The 22,908-nt window shown below is 36.7% G+C and overlaps 2 protein-coding genes across 2 annotated transcripts in view; one reads left to right on the plus strand and one right to left on the minus strand.

Annotated features, from left to right (window-relative positions):
- Positions 1–3,664, plus strand: part of LOC110021002 (peroxisome biogenesis protein 2) — a 48,416-nt gene extending 44,752 nt beyond the window's left edge. Inside the window, exons 7-8 of the mRNA XM_020719319.1 lie at positions 2,305–2,471; positions 3,300–3,664. Of these exons, the coding sequence (XP_020574978.1) occupies positions 2,305–2,471; positions 3,300–3,426 (294 nt within the window). The 3' untranslated portion in view covers positions 3,427–3,664. The remainder of the gene's footprint in view (positions 1–2,304; positions 2,472–3,299) is intronic.
- Positions 3,665–6,171: 2,507 nt separating this feature from the next.
- Positions 6,172–22,908, minus strand: part of LOC110021011 (NADPH:adrenodoxin oxidoreductase, mitochondrial) — a 25,893-nt gene continuing 9,156 nt past the window's right edge. Inside the window, exons 3-13 of the mRNA XM_020719331.1 lie at positions 20,593–20,706; positions 20,427–20,480; positions 19,381–19,497; positions 18,776–18,885; positions 18,627–18,700; positions 18,423–18,484; positions 8,351–8,546; positions 8,220–8,283; positions 8,038–8,105; positions 7,615–7,763; positions 6,172–6,462 (exon numbers count right to left, since the gene is read on the minus strand). Coding sequence (XP_020574990.1) covers positions 6,232–6,462; positions 7,615–7,763; positions 8,038–8,105; positions 8,220–8,283; positions 8,351–8,546; positions 18,423–18,484; positions 18,627–18,700; positions 18,776–18,885; positions 19,381–19,497; positions 20,427–20,480; positions 20,593–20,706 — 1,239 coding nt within the window. The 3' untranslated portion in view covers positions 6,172–6,231. The remainder of the gene's footprint in view (positions 6,463–7,614; positions 7,764–8,037; positions 8,106–8,219; positions 8,284–8,350; positions 8,547–18,422; positions 18,485–18,626; positions 18,701–18,775; positions 18,886–19,380; positions 19,498–20,426; positions 20,481–20,592; positions 20,707–22,908) is intronic.

A 22,908-nucleotide genomic window follows, 5' to 3' on the forward strand; every position in this document is an offset into this window, starting at 1 on the left:
TTGGGCCCGCGTACCGCTATATAAAAAAATGTGTATTGAAATTCGTGTTAATTGCTTGTGCGAGAAACCATAACGATAAGAGCGTCCTTTTAGCTAAAATCGACGTCCCAGACGCATCCGTGTGGTCTGTTTTGTCATCCGGGGTCGTCCGGATGAGTTCTCCAATGGGCGAGTCATATAAGTTAAAAATCGTGCGGGGTGCGATGCGTGTGCAAAATGCGGCGTTATCGAGCATTCGGGTCGCAAAGGGGTTCCCTAGGGGCTGCTCCTATTAATGTAGGAACTCCACTCGAGTCTCATGTGTCGGTTATCATCAACTCAATGAAATATCGAGAATTTGAGGCCGCCCATACGAGACTCGAAAGAGTGACGAGGTGGCTCGAATGGCTCGAATTTTCTAAAGGGTGTAAGGGTGTGAGTTTCATACTAGTCCTCTAGGAGGGTCAAACAAGGGAAGCCTAAAGCTAGACCCTATGCTCTAAGGAGAGAGGTGAAGACCTCATCAAAAAATGAGGTTAACAGCGGTGTATATGTGAATTGCAATGTTCGCGTTTCCGAGTCACGAAGGGTTCACCTAAGGCCTTCTGATCCTATGAGAACTCATTTTCGGGCCCTCCACATATTGGTCCTTAACCTTTGCAACTAAAAGTTGAGTGCTTATTTTAATGTCATGGGTGTATTATATTCATTTTGACCTATTCAATTACGCGCGCACGCACACACACAACAAAAACAAAAACAACAACAAATTTTTTTCTCCATTGCGTCCTATTGGGTATCATATTTTCATTTAATTGCAATAGATTAAGATTATTTTTTATACAATATACCCAATTCTTTTTACGTCTACCTTACCTTTCTTAACATAAGTCAAATCTAAAACATCTACTCTCCTAACCGTATCATCAGATGGTTGATGTTTAATGTGGCCAGACCATCTACGACGACCCTCTCTAATTTTGTCCCCCAGTGAAACTACACTAATCTTATCACGAAGATATTCATTTCGCATTTTAACTCTTAAGTGTGAAGCCAATCACACACCTAAGCATTTTCATCTCAGCAACACTAAACTTTGTTTTATGCTTCTCTTTTAAAGGCCAACATTCTGCACCATAGAGCATTGCAGGCTATGTTACATCGACACTTCTAAAAATGTTTTGCATCAGTGTCGGACATGTATTAGACACTAACACTTGTTCGACACACCCCAACACTTCTTTGACATTATAAATTTATGTCTGAATTTTTTTCAGGCTTGAACACGTTCGGGTTACACCTCAACACTGCATCAGACGTGAACTTAACACAATTTTGAGAAAATGAGATACGGAATTATAAATATATATATAGCCTTAATCATACCTCATAGTCTAAATCGCCTCATCCGTCGTCTTGTTGAAGCTCCCTCTAACATTTGTCAAAATCGAGCATTAAAGGGGCGTCAATTATTCGTTAAAGCCGAGCATTAGCCCTCTTTATAATCGTAGGATTTTTTTATTTTTAATAGATAAGTTGGGTTATAAGCTGGATGTTTTTTTTAAACATGTTTTATCTAATTTAAAAATTAATTTTCATAACCATGAGATTTTATAATATAAATTCAATTTATGATGTTTTTTTTTTGTATAATGTGTGATGCTATTTTTTAATAAAGAATAATGGAAATTTGTATTTGTTATATTAATAATTAATTAAATATAAAAACGTATTCATGACGCGTCGTATCCTATTTTTTTCAATTATGCCGTGTGTTTGTGTCGTATCATGTTTGTTCATGCTTCATAGATTGCAAGTCTCACCACCATCTTATAAAATTTTCCTTCAAGTCTAAACGGTACTTTTCTATCACACAATGGGCCGGATACATTCCTCCACTTCAACCAACCAACTTGAATTCTACTAATAACATCGCCATCTATCCATCTATATCACCATCACTTACCATCACTTTGAACAAAATGTTTGTATCTTTTAAGGATTTGATCGCCTAAGAGTTACACACACACACACACGTTGAACAAAATGTTTGTATCTTTTAAGGATTTGATCACCTAAGAGTTACACACACACACACACACACCAAAGAAGAAGATAAATAATGGAGAAATAAATGGTTTTTTTTTTCCTTCTGATTGCTTGGTGGTTAAATAATGAATAAGCGTTTACCATAATTGTTGCGTGCTATTTACATAATAAATATTGCTGATCATTGATGCCTGTTTGGGAATGCATTAGCAGTATTATGTGAATCTTAACTTGCTTGTTAGCGATATTAACAATTTAATCTGATTTTTTTTGCAGGAGATGCTGCTTTTGCTGCTTCCCCTTTTAAACTCATCTTCAATTAAAAAATTTCTTCTCCCTTTCTCCAAAGATAAATCATCTGGATCTTCCAGCAATGAATCAGAATGCCCAATATGCCATTCAAATCCCACCATTCCATTTGTGGCTCTTCCTTGCCAACACAGGTGATGATAATTTCTATAAGAAATATTCATATATATACCAAGCAATTTTCCTACATTTACATATATACCACTTAATTCCCATGTATTTACATATCGAACACCTAAACTTTGCCTTTAACGGTTGAAGTTTTTGTGAACCGCTTGCTTTTAATCTTCTTCTGGTCACCCTCATTGTGACGGTTTTTAAGGGTTGATATTTTGGCACAATACCGTTCTTTGGGATAACCATATTGATTTGAACAATTCTCTGTTATTTTTATCCTTTAAACTGGTTCTGTCTAATGAGTGCATGCTATATTTTATGATTTTTGCTCTTAGAATCTAAGAAAATTTTATATTTTGGTCTTCATTAGAAATTACAAAGCGTGGATTCCAGTTAACTTTTTGAGTTTGGATCCTATCCAAAAATAATCAAACACATATAATCAAAACCCAAACACAACTCATTTAGTAAACAGGTCAAAAATTTCAGACCGATCCGCTACACCTAAACCTGATCCCGCATGACACGGAAAATACTTAAACGGACATGCTTAATTAATTTGACTACAACTTCTCAACTTGGTCAAAAGTAAAACAACAAAATATGATTTAATATGATTTTTTAATGGAAAAATAAATCATAAAAAGAAGAAGCAGATTATTTTAAGTCATTATTTTCATGTTAACTTAAACATAACACAATACGAGTTGAGCCATTCTTTTTTGAGTCACTTGAACTAACCTAAACCCGACCACAACCCAAATTTTTTGTCAGGTTTGAAACCGATAGATAATGTTGGGTTCATTATTGACATTTCTACCACCATCATATATCTTCTGTTACAGGTATTGCTACTATTGCCTTCGGACTCGATGCTCGTCCGTTAGCTCGTATCGGTGTGCACGATGCAACGGGCCAGTAGTTGCAATCCAGAGACACGGATCAGCTGAAACCAAAGCACCCAGGGAATAAGTTTAATTTTTATTCTTTTCTCCCAATTGAAGAATGTTGTTGTTATATAACAGCAATCTATGAAATATTTTTCTTGTTTTTGTATTTTCATTCTTCTTAGAAATCACACCGTAGTTATCCCCTTTTTTCCCCTCATTATATTGATATAGTTAGCTTTGTCCAGGCAAAAATATTTTATTGCATCTGAACTTTATTCGTATCTTCAGAGTTATATACACAAAAAATTGTCATTGTGGTGGAGTTGTTGAGGCCTTCACATACCTGTAGATGTAAATTAATGGGGGTATTTATATACAAACTACCCATTTCTTATGTATTTACATATCTAACACCTAAACCTTACCTTTTGCATTTCTTTTTAGAACCCATATATTTCGTATGACATATTTGTAATAGGTAAAGTTTAGGTGATAAATCAGTAAATGCATAGGAATTAAGCTATTCATTTTTTTATGTGACAAATATTGGTTATTACATGATGCAGAGAGTAAATTCATAGGGGCATGATGCTTGTCAGAAGTACCGTGAATTTAATGGAAGATGAACAAAAACAAATCACTTGAAAAAACATTATTTTAAAGAAATTTTAGAAGTCTTGAGTTATTTATTTAGGTATTTATATGGGAAGAAAAAAAAAAGGAGCTTTTATATGTATACACAATCCCTATGTTTATATACATATCTAACACCTTTTAAATTTTTTTTTTAATATTTATGCCACCCAAATCTTTTATATTTAATCAAAATTATGATCATTTTAATTTTTAAAATGTGAAATAAAAATTTTCATACTCAAGCAAGGTGGCATGGATGTAAAAATTAAAATTTAGGTATTAGATGTGTAAATGCATAGGATTTTAAGTGATATGTATGTAAATATTCCGAAAAAATAAGGCACCTACGTTATTGTATCGATTGCATCTTGATTTGTATGTGAATCACGCTCAAGGAATAGAGCGTAAATATGAGTAGAACGAACAGTAATATGTTGCCTCTTATTCATAAAATGATCTTCATATTTATAAGATAGACAATTTAATATAATGGTGTTACATATTTGCTTATGATTTAATAGAATTTGTACTGGGGTATTTCTAGTAATTTACATAAATAAGCATGTCATTTGATAGTTTTTTTGTTCCATCGGCTAGTCTGAATTGACTTCAAGTAGGCAAGATCAACTCGATCAACTGCGATCTGCTCGGTCGGCTGCGTTTGGTCGATTTATGTTGGCTAGTTGATATTGCCAGACTGTTGATCCTTGCTCACTGAAGGGGAGCCTCCGGGAGTCTCTAAGTTGATTGGAGATGCTATGGAACCAAATCTTCCCTCGGATTGGTTTTTTCATGGTTCAATTGCCACTTCATATCGTTTTTGGTTGATATTTTGTGCTCGGATCATTTGGTTGTTTTTTGAATTTCCATGTAGCTCAGTTAGCTTTGGCTTTGCGCATTTCAACTCAGATAACTTTAATCGATCAGATAAGTGAGTCTCATAGTCTTCTGTCAGCGGGTCCTCCTTCGCCGTACTCTTTTTTTATAGACCGATAGATCTCCTCAAAATCAACACTGACACATAATTTTATGTACATATTTTAGTTCATCCATTATCTTACTTCTTGAAAGCAAGACAATGAATAAATTATAATATATTGTTAAAGTACCTTAAATATAATGATTTAAAATATTCAAAATTATTTATTGCTTATTAAACAATTGCATTTTTTTTTCATTTTATTGAAAGTAAAATAAATCTCATTTGTAATATTCAAATCGTTCATATCACATAAAAAAATATCACTATAACTAGCTTTTGAAAATGAAATATTTTTCAAGCATTGACAAAGCAGTATAAAAGTAAAAAAAAAAAGATGTCAATACATAAATACAGAGGATTTATGTGTATGCATGTAAGTTATTTATAATAATATTATTTTAAAGAATGGAAATAGGGTTTGCACAATGATAATGTGATCACCAGTGCCAACAAAATGGGTGAAACAACGAGAGTAAAGAGAATCAGAGAAGAGAACTAACGTGCGGTGATCACACGCCCGAAAGATATAACCTCTTCCAGACAGTCATCCGGACATCCACCCAAACACACAATATTTTTCCCAAAGGATGGGAGAATGGTGTGCTCAAGCACACATAATGCAAGGAGATCAAAAGCATATATGACACATCACACAAGACAACAAAGGCTATAAGAATGTCACAAAGATCACGTATGGAATTCAGATGAATTCCATATTAAAAGTTAGTTAGCTAGCCTTTGGCTTTACATAAATACTTTAAATTTAGTTTACTTCATATCAAACACCCTTTAAATTATAATATGCTCACAATACCTCTACACAATTAACCCCATAGTAACAAGAAAATTTCCGGTGAAATTATGTAAAAAATAATAAGATAAATTTACATACATACCACTCAATTCCTATGTATATACATATCTAACACCTAAAACTCTAGTTTTTACATACACGCTACCTTACCTATCACCTATGCATGTAAAGGCATATTTCATTTTTTTTTTCAAGTTAAATGGTGGTATTTTTGAATTGATATGAAAACTTTGAGTGGTATAAATGTAAAAGTAAAATGCCCCAAATAATAGAGATAAATTAGAACAAAAATAAAATGTGCCATAAAACTAAATAAAATCTACCCAATACGAAATAAATGATTATAATTATATTAATAAATAAGACCAAAAAACCAACTTTCAAATAATAAAAACCATAATTGCTTACATTAATAAAAATAAAATAAAATTCTAAAATCAGCATTATGTTATTACTCAATTTGAAGCTTTCAACAGCTCCTCCCAGGTAGTTATTTTCTCTCTTGGCTTATTCCTCTGCTGGCCCACCATCTTCTCCTTTGCATCTATCTTTTCCCAGCCACTGAAAGGCACAAAGGCAATGCTCTTGTTTTCAAGCAGCTGGAGGAGCCCTTTTCTTCCTGGCTTTGGGGCACCAGAATCACCATCAAGCAAGCCCTTCTCCACATCTTCAGAGATGCTTGCCACCTGCAATTTTAATACAGAATTATTATCATTTAAAATAGAAAAAAAAAGGCTCCAATAATTTCTCAGAAATCTGGCGTTATCAAAATCCTTTTTTTTTTTCTTTTTACTAATATAAGCATCTTTATTTGTATGGCCAAAAAGTGGTTATACCAAACTCAGTGTCAAGGTATGGGTAATGCGCGAAGGCCTACTCCTGAGACTCACAGCTAAACAGTTTGAAGCAAGGATTGACGAGCTGACGAATATGAACGGCCAAAGCACTGGGCGTGGGATGAATATCATCCCTCGTTCATCAAATTCAAGTCGTCGATTCAATCAAACAGACTAATATGCTTCCTAAGTTTTGGATCAACCTAACTAGCATCAATGCCGAATCTGCCTAGTGGTGAATTATCTTAGGAGACAAGTCAGAAATCTATAGAGATAATATTAATTATATGTCAATGTCAAGGGAATATAAGAGGAGATAAGTCAGAGATCTATGGAGATCTACATGTAATGGTCACTTATTTATATTAGATGGGAAAACCACTCCACTCTTTCCCGACCGGGGATTTAACATTATAAGTTATGAAGTTTCTTTGCCACTTCAAATTGTTTGGCTACTTCAGAAGTTTATGATTCTCTCATACACTTCACTCGATTACCATCTTGCGAAAAACCATAGGATCGAAGTGAAGTTGACTGCACAAGCATGAGATAGTCTCGTATACACTCTATTGATGTATGAAATAAGTGTGCAAAGGGTTTGAGACTCGCAATAGCGGTGACGCGCAACCCTCTGTGCATGGCAAAGCATCCATTATAATAGTTCTTCCATCCTAGTGGATTTTTGTCATGTGAGCATACAAAACAAAGGAACAATAAACGATTATATAATCCATTCATTTGTCTTTATTGATTTTTTTGTCATCCTCCCTCGCTATTAATAGTCAGGAGAACTGCACAAATAAACAGCTTATCAATAATTTTTTTATGAACATTATTTCTCCTCTTTTCAAGGCGAAAAAACTGACGATTTCCAACCAGGTTCCGCAACTTCTCAGTGAAATTGGGATCAAACTTGGGATTTATATAGTTATAAGTTGTCTAGTTAAATATTTTATTTATTTATTTTTCCCTCAGGTAATTGAATTTGATAAGCATGCTTACAGTTTCCTCAGCACAGTAAAGATTAGTAGCTATAATCCCTATAGGTCCTCTTTTCAGCCACCCAGCAACATATAAGCCATGCTCCACAGCCTGATCATGTTCTGTCTGATAGCCTTTCAGAACTCTGCCCTTTACATTAGGGACCACACCTGCCCAAACCATAATTAGATAACATAAATAGCCTTCTTTTTAAAGAAAATAGAACAATTTTATCAATTAATAAATCACAGTGAAGTTATATGACCGAAATTACTTAAAAAAGATGCTCAAATCTTCCCCAGCATAAGATTTTTTTTTTAAGGAATTTTGACCACAATTAATAGCGAAGATGAGCGCACACCCGTATTTGACACCCAATTGAGGAAGTGGAATTTCTCATACATTAAGTGCAAGAAGTCAATAGGTACATGGGAGAGAACTTACCTTTATGAAAATCAAAAGGCAGCCCATCAATTGGTAAAGACTTGTAACCTATGCTTTTCAGTACAAGTCTACATACAAAATTAGAAATTAACTTGTTTTGATAATCTAGCAAATAATAATGCAAATTAGGAAAGCTAAAGATTCTACGGCTGACTAGTTAGACAAGAATGTGTATCATTTACCCGCAGGTTATATCTTCGAATTCCCCTGTACCAACCGCTAACCGTTTGCCAAAAGTGCCATTTTCTATGAAATCAACAATATGTTAATAATTATAAGAAATAGCCTTTATAAATTAAATTTCACAGTTTACCTTTCAAACTCGTTCTTTCAAGGCGTACAGCACCAACTGTGCAGCCATTCTCTGAAGGCAAGAAACTATCAGGCTTCCTGAAGAACACAAAGTGGAGTTCCCTTTGCTCTGTAGGAGAATGAGAATGTGGAGAAGCAGCTGCTTTAGAGATTAACTCATAAACTCGTTTCTGGATGCGGTGGTTCTTCAATTCTTCCTATAATTAGTAAAATCAAAGTTCCAATACTCAATTTTAATAAAATGGAAAATTTAACTGTTTTATCATTTTGCACTACATAAATAATTGAGTATACACATAAATGCTTAGTATATAGTAGAATTGTAATTATTCGTTAATTTATCTTTAAATTTATTCTATTGTTTAAATGTTTCTTCTAGTAAAAGCTATACTGAATTAAAATGACTAACATGAGGGAGTATGCCTATGAGAAAAATGGATCAACTAAAAATAGATATCATATAGTATTATGTCTATGTTTCTTTTATTTCTTAGTATTGCGATACATTGAATATCTTTAAATGTTTGTTTGGATGATGTTTCACATACTTTGTGGTTTAATAGTTATTTATGATTGGCTGTTATTATGGTTTGTCCTATGTATGCATAACTTGTGTACTTTAAACATCCAGACGCCTGTTCCCGGGTTGGAAATTCTAAGCTCCCAATCAGAATGTGACACTCAAGAAATTTAATATTATTCCAAATATATTACTTGTATATGTATGCTTAAGCCTCAAGTATTACCAATTCATATATTCCCTAATTTATGTAAACCATCCACAAGCCGAAGTTGAGAACCTAAAGGAGCAAGTCATTAAGGAAAATATTGAAGAAGAAGAAGAAGAAAGAAAGAAAGAAGAAAATGAAGAAATGAGGAAAGAAGCTAGAGCAAGAATCTTATTTCTTGTATTCCTTTTCATGAATTGAGTTGGGTTAAGGTAAATAAACTTGAAGGCTTGAACAAGAAGAAATCCTTTCAAGGTAAAAATATAATTCTGAGGTAATTTTGAGTAGAAATTTTGTTCTTAATTACAAAATTGTTATAATTTGAAAAAAAAAAGACTGTTATTAGGTTATTTATAAAGAACAAGACTTCTGAAAGATAGAGAACAGAAAATCTATTTTGAGAAGGATTCTATAACTATGATGTGATACTCGAAATCTAAAATAGGAAGCAAATTATTCATGAAACCATATTGAATTGTCACACAAACACACATGTTTGTAGGTTTTCTTTCAATTGGGCATGTCATCAGCAGCACTTGAAGATAATTGATACCAACAAACCTATTACTGTATTTTATGCAATCACTCAAATAATTTCATGATGTTTTTGTTTACAAACTCTTAATGTTGTTTAATAAAATATGTGCATAATTAAGTACACAGACGTTGGCTTTTACGTATAATGCTTTAACTTCGGTGAATGTTAATACAAAATGCTAAGTATTTTAAAGGTATGATATCGTGGACAGGATGGTAAATGATGATGATGACCTGCACAAGAATAAAGAAAAATATTAACGAGAAGCTAAAAAGGTTTTCGATTCTCGACACTGAAAAGTTGAGATGGTCCAACCTTTGATCGACAGGCTGTTGATAACTTTTACGTTGAATTAAGTTCAAATACTACCATTGATTATCATTACTAATAGGCTAGATAACAAACAAATTATATAAATATGTCAAAGCCCATACATATATTATCTGACACTTCTAAGATTATGAATACTATATATAAGAATACAAAAGGAATATGAAGCTACTAATTTGACACCAGTATCTGACTAATTAAGTGCATTAAATAATTTGACACTCAAAAGTTACACTTCATTTTCTTGCAAATATTTATGCTTCTTTTTTATAATTATACATCAAAGCATATACTGATTTAAATCTTCTACACTAAAATAACCATAAGTATGAAAATTAATACTCATGTTAAATTTATTAGTGTAAATGTGCAAATTCGTTACAACTAGCATTGTCAATTTGGTTCGTTGTTCGTGAACAGCTCGTGCTCGGCTCGTTAAGCAACTCGTGTTCGGCACGTTCGTTAAGCCTAACAATCCGAACACGAACAAATTTTTAAGCTCGAAATGTAAACGAGTCGAACACGAACAACAGTTTGTTAGCTCGTGTTCGGCTTGAAATGGCTCGAAAAAAAATTATATAACTTTTTATATAACAATATATTACATATATTATTTATATAATAATATATTATATATATTTATGTCTAAGTTTAAATCATAACACCTCATGTGACAATGTGGTTAGTGTCTTCTTTTGTATATATTTGATCCAAGTTTGAATCCCATACTTTACATCTATTTTTCTCAATTTTAGTTTAACAAGCCAATTTCGAGCTGAACACGAGCCGAACACGAACACGAATATTTAAATCGAGTCGAACACGAACACACTGTTCACGAGCTGATTTCGAACACGAGCCGATTTCGAACACGAGCTATTTCGAACGAGCCGAACACGAGCCAAGCCTGGCTCGCTCAAGCTCGACTCGTTTACAGCCCTACTCAACAAGTCCAGGCAAGACCGGTCCAACAACAGGCAAGCGGCCCGCCCGTCTCATCCAAGAGCCGAATGGCTCATCATCTGGAGGATCAAATGACTGAAGAAGCCAACGAATAGGAAGAGTCCATGACCCAGAGGATAAGTTGGAGCTTGAGGGCAAAGTTTGAAGTACTGCGGGAGGATTATGTTAGGGGAGTAACTTAGGGTTTATTATTTTTATGCATGTTTTATTGGCTGCTGCATTCTGCTCTTCTTGTGGTGTTCCTAGCAACGTCTAGGGTTGTAAGAGAGACGATCTACCTCTCAAAAAGTAAATCATCATTGTATCTTGCTTATTTTCCTTTGATTTTAGTAAGAGCAGCCCTCGTTCGAGTTTTTTCCACCTATCTATTGTCATTTCATCGTTGTTTGCTCGCTAAATTTGGTTATAGAAGACAAATTAAAAGTTGGGAAAATCATATTGGGAATGGAAGAGATGTTCTCCACCAATGAGGACTGATTTTCTTCCATAGAATGGAAGACGGATTCGAGAGCATTGGAGAAACGCGAGAGATGATGAGGAAGCTTATGGAGGAGTCTAAGGCCATGTCAACCATTCCGCTCGCTCAAGCTCGACTCGTTTACAGCCCTACTCAACAAGTCCAGGCAAGACCGGTCCAACAACAGGCAAGCGGCCCGCCCGTCTCATCCAAGAGCCGAATGGCTCATCATCTGGAGGATCCAATGACTGAAGAAGCCAACGAATAGGAAGAGTCCATGACCCAGAGGATAAGTTGGAGCTTGAGGGCAAAGTTTGAAGTACTGCGGGAGGATTATGTTAGGGGAGTAACTTAGGGTTTATTATTTTTATGCATGTTTTATTGGCTGCTGCATTCTGCTCTTCTTGTGGTGTTCCTAGCAACGTCTAGGGTTGTAAGAGAGACGATCTACCTCTCAAAAAGTAAATCATCATTGTATCTTGCTTATTTTCCTTTGATTTTAGTAAGAGCAGCCCTCGTTCGAGTTTTTTCCACCTATCTATTGTCATTTCATCGTTGTTTGCTCGCTAAATTTGGTTCTAGAAGACAAATTAAAAGTTGGGAAAATCATATTGGGAATGGAAGAGATGTTCTCCACCAATGAGGACTGATTTTCTTCCATAGAATGGAAGACGGATTCGAGAGCATTGGAGAAATGCGAGAGATGATGAGGAAGCTTATGGAGAAGGAGTCTAAGGCCATGTCAACCATTCAAGTTGCAGACCCTAACCAAGGGTTGATCAGGTCAAAGGGAAGGAGAATGAACGAGAGCACAATGAGGAGGACATCATCTACCACTAATAGCGTCCCCCTTATGACTCTGAAATGAGAGGTAGTGGAGACTTCCGATGGAAGGGACTGGGCCAAAAATTGGAGGGATGGAACAAGGGGCTCGGAAGAGTATGGAGGAAGGAGGAAGGAGGAAATCGTGAGTGGGGTATGGCTATGACCAGAGGAGGGAGTTTCACCCTAGACACATGGGGGGAAATATTGGAGGAAGAAGAAGTTGGGGTGAAGATGCAAGAGTCAGAAAATTGAAGATGCCAATCTTCGAAGCAGAAGATTCACACAGGTGGGTGTATCGAGTTGAGCGATACTTTATAGTCAATGTGTTAACTGGAGAAGAAAAGCTCATGGCGGCAGAATTATGTTTGGAGAGAAAAGCTCTACTTGGCTTTAATGGATGGAGGCAATGTATCTGATGATGCACTTGTGGGAGGAGTTTAAGGATTGCTTGTTGGAGTTTTTCAGGGAAGGAAACCTACACGAGTAATTTTATGCTCTGAATCAGAAGGGAACAATTACGGAATACAAGAAGTTCAAGCTCTTGTCAGAGAAGTTGAGAGGTATTTCTGCAGCGGGATTGAAAGAAAACTTCTTACAAGGCCTGTTCAGCCCGACATACGAGCAACCATCCGACCATTGAGATCGAGTGGATTGAGATAAATGAAGGAGCTCGCACAAATGATGGAGAACAAAAAACATGTGAAAAAGTCTAGCAAAAGTATCAACACGAGGATTCTATAAGAGCGCTTTGACAACCACAACATAGAGGACCCAGACAGTGTCATTTCAGAAAGAGGCGCCGAAGGAGAAAAATACGAGAACCAATACGCCTCACCGGCAAAAGTACAAAATAAAAGAGCAAAAGAATTATGTTACCATTGTGACGAGAAATATGCTCCAGGCTACCATTTCAAGGAGCGCGCCCTTCAAATCCTTTTAGTTTAAGAAGAGGCAGAGGGTGAGGAATCGGAGGAAGATGTGGTGTAGGAGCATCTGCACTTGGATGTAGCGGAGGTGTCCCTTAATTCAATGCTGGGATTTACTCCGAAACACACCGTGAAAGTGAGAGGACGGGTCAGGGAACAACCGATTGTGGTGTTGTTGAATGGTGGGGTCACATAACTTTATCTCAAATCAGGTCGTGGATCAATTAGGATTGGAGTTGGTGACTACAAGGAGTTTTAGCGTCATGATGGGGACAAGAAAGGTGAAGAAAAGTTGGGGAATTTGTAATGGGTTGGTTATGATATTACATGGCCTACACTTCCTTCCCTTGGACTTGGGCAGCACATATATGATTCTGGGGATGAAGTGGCAACAGAACCTTGAGGAGATGAAGGTGGACTAGAAATCCCTAATGATGGAGTTCCAAGCGAAGGGTAGGAAAGTGATGCTAGCTTAAGCAAAACCATGATATCGCTCAAAACCATGGTCAAGTTCATATGGGGAGCAGGGATGGACTACTTAGTGGAATTACAGAGCATTAAGGAGGTCTGAGATCACGAGTTGGCAAATTTCCCCAAAAAGGTCCAATAGCTCCTATAGCATTTACAAACATCTTTCAGCAGCCTAGTGGGTTACCACTCCCAAGGGAGCACGAGTACGCTATTACATTAAAGGAAGGCGTCGCCCTTATCAGTATCAGACCATACTGGTATTCTCAGATTCATAAGCATGAGATAGAGAACTTGATCTGAGAGACGCTAGAGGTTAGGATCATCAGACATAATGTGAGCCCCTACTCTAGTTCAGTCCTGTTGGTGAAGAAAAAAAATGATAGCTGGAAGTTTTGCGTGAGCTACCGGACATTAAACAAGGAGATAGTGTTGGATAAGTTTCCTATTATTGTGATTTATGAGTTGTCAGATGAGCTTTATGGGGCAGCCATTTTCTCAAGAAACGATCTTAAGTCAGGGTACCACCAGATCATGACGAATCCAACGGATGTGCACAAGACAATGTTTAAGACAAATGAAAGACATTACGATTTCTTGGTAATGTCGATTGACCTTGACACATTTCAATCCCTCATGAATAAGGTTTTTCAACCTTACCTCAGGTTGCTTTTTATGGTCTTCTTCAATGACATTCTGCTCTACAATCATACAGAGAACGAGCATTTGGAGCACCTAAGGGTAGTCCTGGAGAAGTTAAGTGAGCACTAGTGGTACGCCAATTTGAAAAAGTGTTCCTTTGCACAGCTACAAATGGAGTACTTTCCACTTATGGTGACTAGAGTAAGAGTAGCAGCAGACCCATCCAAGATTGAGGCTATGATGAACTAGCCTTTACATAGGAGCTTGAAGGAGTTGAGGGGATTCCTAGGCCTTACTGGACACTACCAAAAATTTGTGAAGTGGTAACGACAAAATAGCATGACCACTGATAGAGCAGCTGAAAAATGACAATTTGAAGCAGAGGGAAGCCTTGACACGGGCCTTCGAACATTTGAAAAGAGCCATGACCATTGTACCAATATTAGCACTGCCGGATTTAGTAGACCATTTGTGATAGAGACAGATGCATCAGGATATGGATTGGGAGCAGTACTCATGCAGGATCAGTGGCCGATTGCTTACTTCAACCAGGTGTTCACCGCTAGGGTAAGGCTCAAGTCAATGTACGGGCGGGAGTTGATGGACATTATCTTGGCTATTCAGAAGTGGTGACCCTATCTTTTGGGGCGACATTTTTTTGTCAGAGTAGATCGAAGGAGATTGAAGTATCTGTTGAAGCAGAGGATGGTGACTGAGGAGCATCAGAGGTGGCTATCCAAGTTGTAGGAATAAAACCGTGGATGCCCTGTTGAGGAAGGAGGAGCCCCAGTTGACAGCCTTATCGGTCCCTATAGTCCTCGATTGGGAAGCACTGAGGTAAGAGAGCCAACAAGATGAATGATTGAGAAAGATAAAGGCTGAGTTGCTACAAGATCCGGACAATCATCTGGAATATGCTTTGAGGGGGTCAGCAACTACTCTACCAAGGGCGGTTCATTTACCAAGGGCATCAAAGTACATCTCCAAACTCTTGCAGAAGTTTCACGATAGTGCAATTGGGGGACATTCCGGGATGAAAAGGACATACAATCATTTATCAAAAAAGTTTTATTGGGTGGGTATGCGCAAAGACGTAGAAGACATGGTGGTGCAGAGCGATGTGTGTCAGTGATGCAAATACTTGGCAATGGTGCTAAGCGGGTTGTTACATCCCTTAGCATTACAAGAGAATGCTTGAGAAGAAGTGACACTGAATTTCATAAACAAGTTGCCAAGATCAGAAGGGTTTACGGTGAATCTGGTGGTAGTGGATTGTTTGAGCAAGTATGTACATTTCATTCCATTACGACATCCCTACACTGCGGTTTTAGTCGCTACGGCGTTAATACAAGAAGTGGTTCAGTCGCTACGGTGTTAATACAATAGTGGTTCATTTGCACGGAGTGCCATTACGACATCCCTACACTGCGGTTTTAGTCGCTATGGCGTTAATACAAGAAGTGGTTCAGTTGCTACGGCGTTAATACAATAGCGGTTCATTTGCACGGAGTGTCGTAATCGATTGTATTCGATAGGTCAAGGTGTTCCTCAGCTAATTCTAAAAGGAGTTGTTCAAGTTACAAGGAATAACTCTCAAGAAAAGCACAACATATCATCCTCGGACCGACAACCTGATGGAGGCGGTCAATAGGAGTGAGGTGACATACCTACAATGCTTAGTATCGAATGGGCCGAAGCTGTAAATCAAGTGAATTGTGTGGGTCGAATACTAGTATAATATTTCATACCATGTTGTAGTGAAAACCACTGCATTCAAGATTTTGTATGGGCGGGATCCACCCCACCTGATACATAATGGGCATAGTACTACACCGGTGTCAAATGTCGACTAGAACTTGGAGGAGAGGGACAGAATATTGGTAGAGCTCAAGAAGCATCTACTGAGAGCTCAACAAATCATGAAAAGGAATGTTGATAGACAGAGGAAAAAGGTGTGGTTCGAACCAGGGGACATGAATTACTTGAAGCTGAGACCCTACAGGTAGAAAACATTGGACAAACAGAGGAACGAGAACTTTCACCACAATATTTCAGACCTTAGGAGACAAAACACTTAGGAGGGATGGTCATCGTCAGCATTCCATCTACTCTTCCATGTTTTACAACTGAGACGTGCAATCGGAGATCATACACCCTTGTTTTCACTACCCCTGATGATGACAGAGAATATGGAAGTGAGCTTGGAACCCTTAGAGGTCGAAGGAGTGCGCCGAGAAGCGGGAAAAAAAGGAGGTACTGATTAAGTAGTCTGCCCGAGTATGAAGCAACATGGGAACTTATAGGTGATCCGAAGGCAATTCCCGTCATTTCATCTTGAGGACAAGGTGCTTCTTTTGGGGGGGTGGGGGTATTGTTACACCTGAAACTCAATTGGTCCGGGTGGGATCGGGAGAGCAACAGGACAACGGCTCGTCGGTCTCATCCAAGAGTCGAACAGCTCAACCTCCGGAGGATCCAACGACTGAAGAAGCCAACGAACCGGAGGGGGTCCACGAGAGAATTAATCACGTATGCCATAAGGAGAAATTGGAGTTTAGGGAGAATGTTTGAGGTGTTGTGGGAGGATTAAATTAAGGGGAATAAAATAGGACTTGTTTTTTTATGCATGTTTTGTTGGTTGCTGCTTTCTTTTCTTATTGTGGTGTTTCTAGCAAATTCTAGGATTGTGAGAGAGACGATCTATCTCTCGAAAAGTAGATCATTCTATCTTGCTTGTTTTCCTTTGATTTTCGTAAAAGCAACCCTCGTTTGAGTTTTTTTCCACCTATCTATTGTCTTTTCGTTATTGTTTGTTCGCTGATTTTGGTTCCGGAGCGTATCAGATCACCTGACACATTTCTCATTATTGCAGTTTGAATCTTATATTAAAATTATTTTTCACTGAGCTTTTAGTTCATCAAATTTTATACAACAAGAACAACAACAACAACGAGCCTTTATTCCACTAAGTGGGGTCGATCATCAAATCTTATGATGAATATTATTTCATACAAGGAAAAAATTTAGGTCTTAGTGAGATAACACAATTTTTTACTTAAAGAATTTTGAGTGTACAAATTTAGATGTATCATACGAGATGTACATTATTAAATTAAAAGCTTTTGATATGTACTAATTATCAATAAAGTTTATTAGAAGTTTTATAATTCATTTTAATGATTTAAATTACACACATTTCCATATTAATGATTATCATGCGTGTTAAGAAAATTTTAGGTATAGTACATATTTTATGATGATCAAGACAAACAAATTTTCTACTCACTTGATCCTAATAAGTAAAATTTAAAAAGATTTTATTAAAAGTTATGTTTGACAGAATTATTCACCCCAATTATATCTCATATTAAACTAAACCTGAAAAGAAAATAGGCCGTGACATAAAAGATGGTATTTACACTCTATTGATCGCAATGGTTTGTCAAATGGCATAAAACGGTCCCAACTCATTAACTCTTTTTCCCCAACTCATCAACTCTTTCTTTGTTTTATTTATTTTTTTTCTTTTTGATATTACAAAACACAAAACACAATTTATAAAGAAATTACTAAATATAATTTTGGCTACAACTTCAACATTGAGTCCACATAAGCTAGTGGCAAACATGTTAACACGATAACTATCCCATGTTGCACCAAGCATTGGGTTTACCAAGACTTGAAGGTTTTTTTTTTTTTTTGTAGGTAAATTGATTGTCAAAGCCCAAATTTGATGTAGATGAAATTTAATCCTAGAACTTCGACAATAATTTTCAAAGTCTTTATCAACTAAACTAGCTGGCACCCACAAGGTTATTACAAAAAAAAAGCCACCTAGTTGCAAACATTCATAAAATTGAGACTAATACAAATTAGCCCAACTAATTTTTACTGGATCAATAACTTCACTATGTGAATGATATTCCTAATTTAGAAAGTCCCAAAAGCAAAGTAAATAGAAGATAAAAACCAATGCTCACGTAAAATTTGAAATCCATCTGTAAGTTCAAATTGACAAATTAAATTGTTGGAAAATAGCTAGCCTATCTCATAGCAGTAAAAATATGCAGAACAGGAATACAAAATGGTCTCATGATTAAATAAGCGGGTTGGATTACATATTCGGATGACAATACCGAGGTATCATGAGAAGATTCACGGATGTGGTTTCATTATCAAAGCATAATATCACATACCTCATCAGAAGGAGAAATATCTACGTCAGCTTGCTGAATCTTGATGTGTAGATTCTTCATACCTGAAAATAACTCTTAAGCTTTGAAGCAAGTTTGATATAAACTAACCAGGAAAGAAGACAGTCCAATGAAATCCATCATCTTAGCATATTATAGCATATCATATAACATCTCATAAAAATAAAGTTGAGATTTTGAATATACCAAGAATTTCTCGCAATTCCTTTGCCGTACAAGCTGCTTGTGCAGGGCCACGCCTTGCTACCAAGTAAACCTTTCTAATGTCATATATAGTTTTAGTATGGTTTCATCATGTAGACATTCCATCTTGTGATATTCTGAAAATGACAAACCTTATGGTACTGTCCTGAAGAGAAGCTAAGGCCTGTTCTGAAATGTCTGTTTTTGCTAATTCACTAATTGGACGCAGAAGTATACGAGCAACATCAAGAGCAACATTACCCTAGAAAAATATAAGATGTTTCAAAACAGTTGGGTTGGTAGCTCGCTTCAAAAGCAATTCATTCCATGAGAAAATAGCAAGAATTTACGTTCAAGACAAATAACAATAAACTAAGATACATCAATAAATGCAAAGCTAATTTTGATGCTTGTGGCGAAGATTTATACCGTATCAACATAAAAATATGGTATCAAAACAAAATTTAATAGTTATAGAATTGTTTCTAAATAACTACTACGTTTAAAAATGAGAAGTATTAACTATTAAGCACACCCCCTCCACTTTCGGTTTCATGCAAGTTTTTTCAAATTGAAATTAACATATTATGTTGCTCGAAAAGCACTTATGATAAAGTTTACATACTACTGTTTCAAATTATTGACTGCTATGTTGCAAACTAAGATCTTCAATATAATAAAAGAACTTCATGGAGGTATAATAATTCACATTACCCAATCAATAACTTTTCATCTTAAAAAGATTGCAAGAACATACCAGACCCAGGATAACAGCTGTATCAGTGATCTTTAAATCTGGCGCCAAATCGAAGCAGTCGGGATGCCCATTATACCACCAAACAAACTCTCTGGCAGAGTATATGCCATTCAACTCCTAGAGTAATAAAGACAGGCACCCAAAAAAATAAAATCATTAAGCTTTTGATACAAGATTTGATGAGGAATGACATCTAAAAAAAAAACACATAATTCAATTCAAAAGAGCATAGCTAAAGCATGAGGCTTCCACTGATTGTAAGGGTAAAGGAAAGGCTTATATTAGTTGCAGGATACAAGCCTGAGACATCCAAGCAACAGTGGAAGCAAATAAGCATTGCACATGCCAACCTTCCCAACCTATTCAGCCACCCCACCAAATACTCATCATCATCACCCTTTCCCAACAAATTGAGATTGGCTTTATGATTCCTCACTTTTCATCTATTCATGTTGAGTGCAAGCTGAGGTGATAAACCGTAAATATTTTTGGAGAGCCTTTAACCATTTTACTGCTAGTCAACTTGTTCTCCCTTCTAATTTTTTGACAGTAGTATAGCATACTCATTTAATTAGTATAGTTTTTATCGTTAATACAAGCACAAATCTTAAAGTCCATTTTCAATTAGCTCATCTTTAATGCATATCACTCTAACTGCTCCTATATAATAATCATTCGCCAATTTATCCTTCCGCCATACCTAACAAATCCTACAAACAAATAATAAGTTACAATGAAAGTAACTACATCAAATGATAAGTATTAAGCCTAATTTTAGCTTGTTAAAACGGTTCTAATTCTCAAAATATATTTGTATGTATAGGAGTCACATCAATGCCTACATGACCTGTAGTAACTCTTACAGTGAAAACTAAACACATGTCCAATTTTAACCAAAAAAAAAAAAAAACCACAAGATTAAGCATGAGCGAGAATCTACGGAATTCTAAAATTCCAAATACAAGCCCAAGAAAAATAAGATCTAATCTTCTGATAAACAACAAGGAATGTGATGAAATTACATATCTGATCTAGAATTGACATACTTCTCCAGGAATTCCAAGAGATCTGTCACTTTCAGCACCATAACAAAGAACAACCTGTTTGCAAGCAGGCAGCAGTCTAATATATAATCAAATACAGAAAGACAAGTTATAATCAGAAAATCTGGTCAATCTTCATCTATTGTTCCACACAAATTGGAATGCTTACTATATCATAGTTCTGTCTAAGCTCTGGCAAGGAAATGTCAATTCCAAGTGCAATGTTACCAAAGAAAGAGCATCTCACACTTTTAGCAACCCGAGAGAATTGATTCGCCACAATCTGTATTCAAATTTCTGGTATCATGTGGTTAAGTAAGCAGAGTGTGGTAGCGATTTAAACAGATGAAATAACAGTGAATAACAAACAAGCAAGGTAAACTTGGCAAGTAAAAGCAAGGATGATATATCTTTCATAGTGTTATTTAAAATTGTGAAATTAGAGACATGCCTTATGGATTACATCTCACTGTAGAAAAAAGAGATGCCAAGATTGTTTGTGGCATAAAATGGGGCCTACCTTAAGGCATATATAATAAGATAATTAAAATATTAAAATAACAACGGCTATCCTAGCTATCCTAGCCATTATTAAGATGCATATTTTCTTTTATTTGTTTTCCTATTTTTTTTCAATCTGTTTTTATTTCTTTCCTATTCCCCTTTATTATATTTTAATTTCTTTCCTTATGAGTGCTCCTTGTAATAGGATTATATACCCCTCTTTCTATCAATAAGATATATTGCATTACTCCAATACTTAAACATAGTATCAGAGCTGGGATCTAACCCTAGATCCCAGCCACCGACGGCCTTCCCTGCAGAGTCTTCAAAAGGAATTGCTAGCCGTCAGCTCTTCAAGCTTAAGTTTGCAGTTGTCATTCTCTACATCCGTCAGCCTCCTTGGCAATTGTCGGCCTCCTTCTCGCAAGTGCAGAACCTCCCACTAGCCGATCCTGTAGGTCCTCCCTGTTGTTTTCCCCGGCGGCTGGTCTCTCTCCTGCAGTTGTCTGGATTACCAATTTTTTTGTATCCGACAACCAGTGACCTACAGCTGAAATCCAGTGATGTCTCAGAATCCCGATCAAATTTCTTTTGGCTTAGTCGAAATTATGGCAGACTCCTCCAGCACTGAGCCATCCTAAGAAAGTCTTTTTGATTTCACCAGAGGTTCGACTCCGATCTCCGTTCAAACTGGAGTAACAAAAACCAACATGAACTTCTTGATCACAATTTACAAACTGAACAACAATAACTTTCTCCAATAGCCCAAAGCGGTGTTCTTATTCATCAAAGGATGCGGGAAATTCAGTCACCTCACAAGCATGATCTGTGAAACTCCAAAGATTGATCCAACAAGTGGAGCTTGGGAAATGGAGAAGCTTATGGTCATGTCGTTGTTGGTCAACTCCATGGAACTGTCGATTGATCATTCATATATGTTTTTCCCTTTCTCTAGTACCCTCTAGACGGCAGTCTGTGATGCCCACTCGAATGTAGGAGACTCCAGCGAACTCTGAGGTTTCTAAGAAGATCCGAGAGGCAAAATAAAGATAAAAAACTGTGACCCAATAGTACAATAACCTCGTTACACTATTGATGGAATGCGACCTATATTACGACTACAGTTGGGACTCTCAGGTCGACCTATCTCTCTTCCAAAAAATTGTACAAAATGATTGCATTTTCCATTTTCTGACAGACCTCAACAAATACCTTGATGAAGTTTGAGGCTGTATTCTTCGTTGGGATCCTCTTTCTTCCGCTTGCGCTTCTTTCACCGAGATCCGCTAAGAAGAGAGTTAGAGACTTGTCGTGCTCGGTATTTTCACCACTTCAGTTGAATCGTTTGTTGTTGTCTCTAATAGTGTTCAACTCTTTAAGGCGGTTCACCTCACTTGTGATTACTTTCACAAAAACAACCACACTCGTAACAAACGTTGGAACAGAAAAATGACATACAAATCCTCGGCCAAATCCTCTGCTATCAAGGGTCTTACTACGTTATCAGAGTCTAACACGGTTCAACCGGATTCTACCCAGAACATTTCAGAATCCTCCTACTCTCTAAAAAGTCAGATGGAGCACTTAGGGCAGGTTTGGCGTAGCTTAAAAGGAGCGGTGTGGTGGGGAAACACTAGTTATGGCAGTTTGGAAATCGCGGTTTTAATGCATTTTTGGAAAATTTAATTAAACGTGGTCCGCGGGTTCGACCCTGTAGCCTGCATTTAATCACGATAAATTTTTTTTCCTTTTTCTACCCCGGCGTTCGCTCTCTATGCTCTCGCTTGCCCCTTTCTCCTCTGTAGAGTTGTCAAAAAAGCTCGTTATTCGCGAACAGCTTGTTAAGTAGCTCGTGTTCGACTCATTCGTTAAGTGTTCGTTAAGGGAACGAGCCGAACACGAACAACTCTTTGTTCTCTCGTGTTCGACTCCTTTTAGCTCGAAATAAAAAAATATAATTATATATATAATAATATATTAC

Source organism: Phalaenopsis equestris, unplaced genomic scaffold, assembly GCF_001263595.1.
Source record: "Phalaenopsis equestris unplaced genomic scaffold, ASM126359v1 Scaffold000114, whole genome shotgun sequence".
In the NCBI taxonomy this organism is placed as follows: Eukaryota; Viridiplantae; Streptophyta; class Magnoliopsida; order Asparagales; family Orchidaceae; genus Phalaenopsis; species Phalaenopsis equestris.